At 34.5% G+C, this 7,778-nt stretch overlaps 1 protein-coding gene across 1 annotated transcript in view; it reads left to right on the top strand.

Moving 5' to 3' along the window:
• The first annotated feature begins 375 nt into the window (after positions 1-375).
• Sh3gl3 (SH3 domain containing GRB2 like 3, endophilin A3) overlaps positions 376-7,778 on the top strand; it is a 54,158-nt gene continuing 46,755 nt past the window's right edge. Inside the window, exons 1-2 of the mRNA XM_027921465.2 lie at positions 376-438; positions 7,674-7,746. Of these exons, the coding sequence (XP_027777266.2) occupies positions 430-438; positions 7,674-7,746 (82 nt within the window). The 5' untranslated portion in view covers positions 376-429. The remainder of the gene's footprint in view (positions 439-7,673; positions 7,747-7,778) is intronic.

Below are 7,778 nucleotides of genomic sequence, written 5' to 3'. Positions count from 1 at the left end.
ATTTGAGTCTAGTACTATTATTTTAAATTGTTCTTGTCCCCCCTTGGACTTTAGTTGAATGTTAGTGCATTAACTCTTTTGCTGAACTGCTTATTTCTGGATGACAAAGCTCCTATTTTGTCTTTATTCATATTGGAGCACCTATGTACTATGTGCTTTATAGACAGCAGGTGTCTAATAAGTCAAGACCAACAAGTAAGGAACATGTCTTCACGTACCCTTAGATATAGTTATTCTTCCAGCAATTTTCATGAAGACTTAGATTTTAAAAACCAAACAAGTTAAATTAGAGTTTTCTTTCTGTTTTTAATAAATTAGGTAAAAAACTACAATAATTTTTATACAATGCACTTGTGTTTATTTCTGCAGCTGTTTAGTGAAAAAATAAGTGGTGCCGAAGGAACGAAGTTAGATGATGAATTTTTGGACATGGAAAGGGTAAGAGAGCATTTTTTTCATTTGTATTTCTGTTTGGTTGTTTTTTTCACATTAAATATATATATATATTAGTTATAGGTGGACACCATTATTTTATTTTTATGTGGTGCTGAGGCTCGAACCCAGTGCCTCATGCATGCTAGACGAGTGCTCTACCTCTGAGCCACAACCCCAAACCCCATCCACATTTTTATTGGTATAGTTGTACATAATAATGGGATTTGTTGTTCTATATTTGTACACACACAATATAACAACATAATTTGGCCACTATTATTCCCCAGCACTTCTTCCCTTCCTCCCCATTTTCCATGCCCTAGACTCTTTCCACTACTGATCTCCCTTTTATTTTTCATGAGATCGTCCCCTCCAACTTCATTTTCCTTTTTCCTCTTTAGCTTCCACATATGAGAGAAAACATATGACCCTTGACCTTCTGAGTTTGGCTTATTTCGCTTACCATAATGCTCTCAAGTTCTATTCATTTTCCTGAAAATGATATATCTTCATTTTTTATGGCTGAATAAAACTCCATGTGTATATGTACTGCATTTTCTTTATTTATTCATCCATTGGTGGACACCTAGTCTGGTTCCATAGTTTGGTTATTCTGAATTGTGCATAAACATGATTATGGTTATGCATGTATCACTGTAGTATGATGACTTTAATTCTTTAAGATAAATACGGAGGAGTGATATAATATAAGTGATAGTCATTTGGTGGTTCTATTTCTAGTCTTTTGAAGAACTTCCATATTAATTTCTGTCATGGTTATACTAGGCACATTAGACCAGAGACAATGCGCCTACTTGAAGAAAATGTAGGCCCAAATCTCCATCATGTCTGCTTAGGAACCAACTTCCTCAAGAAGACACCTAAAGCACAAGAAGTAAAATCAAGAATCAATAAATGTGATGGCATCACCCTTAAAAGCTTCTCCACAACAAAGGAAACCATCAAGAATGTGAAGAGATAGCTTACAGAATGGGAGAAAATTTTGCCACCTATATCAGATAGAGCATTAATCTCCAGATATATAAAGTATTCAAAAACTTAACACTATGGGCTTGGATTGTAGCTCAGTGCTGGAGCACTTGCCTTGCACATATGAGGTACTGGGTTTGATCCTCAACACCACATAAAAAATAAATTAAATAATAAAAGGTATTGCATTCATCTACAACTTAAAATTTTTAAAAAAACCCTTAACACCCCCTCCCCTAAAAAACCCAACCCAATCAATAAGTGAGCAAAGGAACTGAACAGGCTATTCACAGAAGAAGAAATACAAATGGTCAACAAATATATGAAAAAATGTTCAACATCTCTAGCAATTAGATTTGCAAATTACAACTACTCTGAGATTCCATCTCACTCCAGTCAGAATGGCAATTATCAAGAATACAAGTAACAATAAATGTTGGCAAGGATGTGGGGAAAAGGTACACTTATGCATTGCTGTTGGGAATGCAAATTGGTGCAACTACTCTGGAAAGCAGTATGGAAATTTCTCAGAAACTGGGAATACAACTACAGTTTGATCCAGCTATCCCACTCCTTGGCTTATGCTCAAAAGATAAAGTCAGCATACTGCAGTGATGCACCACATCAATGATCATAGCAGCTCAATTCACAATAACTAATCTATGGAACCAACCTAGGTGCCCTTCAACAGATGAATGGATAAAGAAAATGTGGTATATATACACAATGGAATATTACTCAGCCATAAATAAAGAAATTATGGCATTTGCCAGTAAATGGATAGAACTGGAGACCATCATGCTATGTGAAATAAGCTAATCCCCAAAAAACAAAGGCCAAATGTTCTTTCTGATATGAGAATGCTAACACACAATAGTGGTGAGGAGGGAAAAATATAAGTTCAGTGGAGTAGACAAAGGGGAATGAAGGGAAGGGGGGAATGGGAATAGGAAAGACAGTAGAATGAACTGGACATAATTTTCCTATGTTCATTGTGTTCATATATGAATATACAACCAGTGTAACTCCACATCATGTACATCCACAAGAATGGGATCCTAATTAGAATAAGTTATACTCAATGTATGTATAATATGACAAAATACACTCTACTGTCATATGTATATCTAAGTAGAAGGGTTTTTTAAAAGGAATAAATATAAATCAGCAAAAAATATAATCCTGAAGGTATTTTTAAAGTTTATTTTTTTAGAGAAAAATAAACTGTGGGACATATGCAAAAATAAAATAAATTAAAAAAAACCCAATCCTACCAACAGTGTAAAAGTGTTCCTTTTCCTCCACATCCTTTCCAGCATTTATTATCCTTTGTATTCTTGATGGCTGCCATTATGACTTGAGTGACATAAAATCTCAACATAGTTTTGATTTGCATTTCCCTAGTTGCTAATGATGTTGAACATTTTTTCATATATTTGTTGGCCGTTTGTATTTCTTCTTTTGAAAAGGGTCTGTTTATCTCATTTTCACATTTATTAGTTGGGCTTTTTGTTGTTAAATTTTTTGAGATCATTATGTATTCTGGATATTAATTCTCTGTTGGAAGAGTAGCTAGCAAAGATTTTCTCCCATTCTATAAGGTTCTCTAAGAGATCGTTTAACAAGTATGAGAAACTGACTTTTGCTGTGATGTAAGATGTGCTTTACAGGATGTTAGAGTGGAACTAGGATGTTTACATGTAGGTATGGATGGTACAATCCAGAAGGCAACACGTTCACACTTCCAAATTCTGGAGGCTCCCTTGAGCCACTTCCAGTCTAGGCAGGCAGAGGAAGGAAATGGGATGTAGCTGATTGGTTCCCTCTAGTGGCCACAAGTCAGAATGCACAAAAGATGGGTCATCTTGCAGGTACTGTGAGTAATGGTCCTGTGTATCATTGAAAATCAAAATCTGTTTCTGGGACAGCACCTTTCAAATATATATCAACGGATTTGCTGTCATATTTTGTCCCTATATACTGCATCATCTATACAGCAAATAACTTTTGTCCTGGTTTTGCCATTAGAGCTAGCATTATGAACTTGGATAGGCAATTTCATCTTTCCTCAACTGTGTCATGAAAGATGATAATGTTTGTTCTATTTGCCTCATGTGATGTTGCAAGAATTATGCAGAATATTAATGTGTTTGCAATAATTTAGACAAATATGACCAGCTCGGTACAGAAATGATTGTAATGTGATCCAGAGAAGATTGTATAATCTCTATCCCCTAACATGTTTCCTGGTCAGCTATGTAGAGGCTGACCTAGGAGCACTTAGTTTCCTTACCCTTTGTCTTAGGCTCTTTAAACAGTACCCTTATTCTAATAATTAGACTCCCTAGATGAAAGAGGGAGGAGATAAAGGGAAGCTTCTGTCCTCAGGCATAACATAAGGCCAGCCTGTAGCAGGTAGGGGAGATGTCAGCAGGTACTGGGGAAGGAATCTCTTTAGGATACCTTGACCCTGGACAGCCTGTCCTCCAAGGGAGTTCTGGTATTTCTGAATGAGAGATATTAAGTTTCTAGAAATATTAATACCTTGAAGGGAAAAACTTATTTTGGTTTTGATTTTGGAAAAAAAATTGTAATTTGAGAACCATGGAAACATTTTCACATCATTGAAATACCTGAAAGTACTTCAAGAAATCTCTTGATATACAAAGGTAGTATGGGTAGCCTTGTTACAAACAAGATGATTCAGTTCAAATGTTAAATTTAAAAGCATATTTCAGGAGTTATAGTTGCAGTTGATGGACCAAGATCCCTGTTTATCTCCTTTTCCTTCCAGAAATCCCAACAACTAACAGAATAAATATAAAATCTGTTATCTGTTTTATTTCAACAGTGAAAAACATGAAAATATATAATATGTGACCAGAAATTTTAAAGACTTCCTGAAAGAAATACATTAGATAGCATCAGATCCAGCTAAAACATACAGAAATGACAAAAGTAATGAAAAAAAATACCCCATGAAAAATGCTGACCATACAAAAATAGAGGAGAAATAGTAACATCAAAGGAAAATTTGATGCAAAAAGCATCAATGGAAAAATAGCTTTGCTAAAAAAATGAGAAAATGAAGTCAGTGTCAGCAAATGATAATAGTTATAAATCATTTTACACCACATAAGATAGCATCTAAATTTGTAAGGTAAAGCTTTCAGAAATACATAGCAAACTGACAAAAATCAGAGTAGAGGACATCACATACCTCTGTCATAGCATAACAGATTCAATTGGCTCATGCATAAAATATGGTTATTAACTGTGATTATAAATAAATAGAGACATCTGCATTTCCCAAATGGAAAACACATTCTTTTGGAACAATCATGTACAGGGAAAAAAAAAACTCCATAAATTTTCCAAAGTAAAAATCATAGAATGCAAAAATTACATGGAAAGTATAGTTTCCAAATTCTGAATGTTTGGAAATTCATAAACATGTAGAAACAATTTCTAGTTTAAAGAGGAAATGAAAAGTAAAATTACAATTGCTCACGAGTGACAGAATTCTTTGTTCAAGAGCAGTGATATATGGGCAAATCTTAAATGCATTTAATAGAAAAATAAAAGTTGGGGAAAAATGAATGACTCATGCAGTCCAAGAGATAGGAAAATAACAGGAAATCATATCACTCTAGGCAGAAAGTAGAAATAAATATGGTTAAAAAGAGAACTTAATAAAATAAAAAACGGTAACAACAAAGAGACAGAAGCAATAAGGCCAAGAGCTTTTTTTTTTTTAAAGCCATAAAATGATAAACCAAGTGTGACCAAGAGGAAGAAAAGTAAATAAAAAAATGACATAATGAAAAAGAAAGAGTATATTACCATTGGTATTTTTTTTCCTAACAAATACTTAAATAGCCCTCAGCACCCAGGGCTGCTAAGAGCCCTTTAAGTCAGAGGTGGGCCTGGGAGTTCATGACACCAGCTTTAGGACAAGCTCATGGGCAAGGTGACAACGTTAAATGGAAATTCCAGATTTAATCAACCAACAAAAATGCCTTTACACCCCCATAGGCTTTACAAAAATAATATTTACCTCTTTACTTCCTCTATTTTTTCCTGATGGTTTGCCAAGATACTTGCATAGCATTTTGTTAACCTGAACACACACACACACACATACACACACAAACACACACACAGTTATTTGTTTATTCTAAGACAGAGGTTTTGTTTTTGATTCTTTGCTTTTAAACTACATGAGTTGTTTTTTCAGGGTCAACCCTGACTGCCTATATCACGTGTTTGTTGGGCATTCTTTGTTGTTGTTGAGAGTTTATTTGCAGTTTTGATGCCTAGCCTGAGTTGGAAACAGCTCTACTATGCACATGGCAGGGCCTATAGTCCCTGACAAGTTTTGGGTCTTTTGTTGCTTGATCTTTAAGCACTGTACTAGGCATTTTCATGAATCACGAGTGTTTTCCAGTCTGCTGGGTGAATAGGAAACATTTTAAAAAATTTTTAATATCTATTTTTTATGTGGTGCTGAGGATCGAACCTAGTGCCTCACACACATATGAGGCAAGTGCTCTACCACTGAGCTATATAGCCCCAGCCCCCAGTTGCTTGGCCTTTAAAAAAATGATCCAGAAGGATCTAAAGTAGAAATTATTCCCCTGCTAATTCCTCTCATTGTCATCTCTGAAGGCTGCCTCTTATCTTTCTCATGGCTCCTCACATCCAAAGAAGGCTGAATACATCAAAAGGAGTACTCTGAACTGTGTTTTAATTAATATCTAATTGATTAAATTAATAAATCTGCAGCCTAATTTTTCTTAAATTTTAAGCAGAACTTATGAATCTTATTTACAAATTTAGTAATTTTTATATAAAATGATTTTTTCATCTTTAATTTAGGTTTTATTAACATAGGCCATTCACACACAGTGTATGATTATCAGTGATACAAGCTTTGATTCATTTCTTGTCATTTCTGTACTGTCCTTTTATATTTTTATATTTTTCTGGTACTCCAAACTTTAGGCATTGAGCTAAGGGGAACAAATACAATGTCAGGCTGAATGAGACTGCATGATTGAAAGCTTGTGACTGACGAGGTTGTAGTTTTTCAAATTACAAACATAAAACTTTTTCCTATTAGAATTCACTCTGCAGCTCATCACCTTCTTTAGCAATGCATTTTTGGGCATCTCTCCAGAACATATACATCTTACTTATTTATCTATTTTTCCTTATGACTAAAGAGTGATTTTTATGTGGATGTTTATACAATTTATCATTTATCTAGTGAGTCAACTGTTGATTATACTTTAGATTATTTTAAATTCTTTTTCTTGTGCGGGGCAGTACTGGGGATTGAACTCAGGGGAACTCAATCACTAAGCCACATCCCCAATCCTATTTTGTATTTTATTTAATGAGACAGGTCTCACTGAGTTGCTTAGCACCTCACTTTTGCTGAGGCTGGCTTTGAACTTTCGATCCTCCTGCCTCAGCCTCCCCAATCACTGGGATTATAGGCATGCACCACAGTGCCTGGCTATTTTAAATTCTTAACACTGCATTTTTGTGGGCTTACAAAATTACAAATGCAGCACATAAGATTGGCTTATGTGGAGCTATGGAAATTTGCATATTTAACTGTATTGTATGTCTTCTTATTAGTTCCCTGTTAACTAGCAGTCAGAAAGTTCAGGAATGTTTTTTTCAGAAGAAAAGATTCAATCTTAATCTGGCAGGTTGGACTTTGAAGTTAACTTCTTCTGACTGTAGCACAAATAAGTAGGTTTAGTTATATCACCGATGATTTATGATTATCTTATTGTTGGTTTCTGAGGTAGTTCTAATATGAGTCATTATTATGGTATCCTTCTTACATAAGCACAGAAATTCAAGTTCACCCAGCAGTTGAGGAGAGATTGGCTCATGTCTCATCTTGGTATTGAGAGATCTCCAAGTCTATGAAGTCATTGAATGAAGAGGAATGATTTTCCAAGTTCTGCACTATTACATTAATATTCATTTTAATGTTCAAAAGAAAAAGAAATTAGGCTTCTCTAATGGCATTGGGAGGAAGTGATGGTCCAACATTAAAAACCAAGAAATTGCTACCTCCCTCAAAAGGTTGCAAGCATTCATTTAGATTCAAATAATCATGATTGTGTTAGAAGTACATAATTAATAAAAATTACATCTCTATTTGTTCTTCTGAGAATTATCAAGTCTTCCATTTACTAATATTTCTACTTGTTTTGTCTTCTTTTAAGAAAATAGATGTTACCAATAAAGCTGTTGCAGAAATTCTTTCAAAAACCACTGAATATCTTCAGCCAAATCCAGGTAATGTTAGAAATTATTGAAATATTCTATTA

Source organism: Marmota flaviventris, chromosome 2 (genome assembly GCF_047511675.1).
Source record: "Marmota flaviventris isolate mMarFla1 chromosome 2, mMarFla1.hap1, whole genome shotgun sequence".
Taxonomy (NCBI): Eukaryota; Metazoa; Chordata; class Mammalia; order Rodentia; family Sciuridae; genus Marmota; species Marmota flaviventris.
The sequence above is the reverse complement of the archived record's forward strand: the minus strand, read 5'-3'. Positions and strand labels throughout refer to the sequence as shown.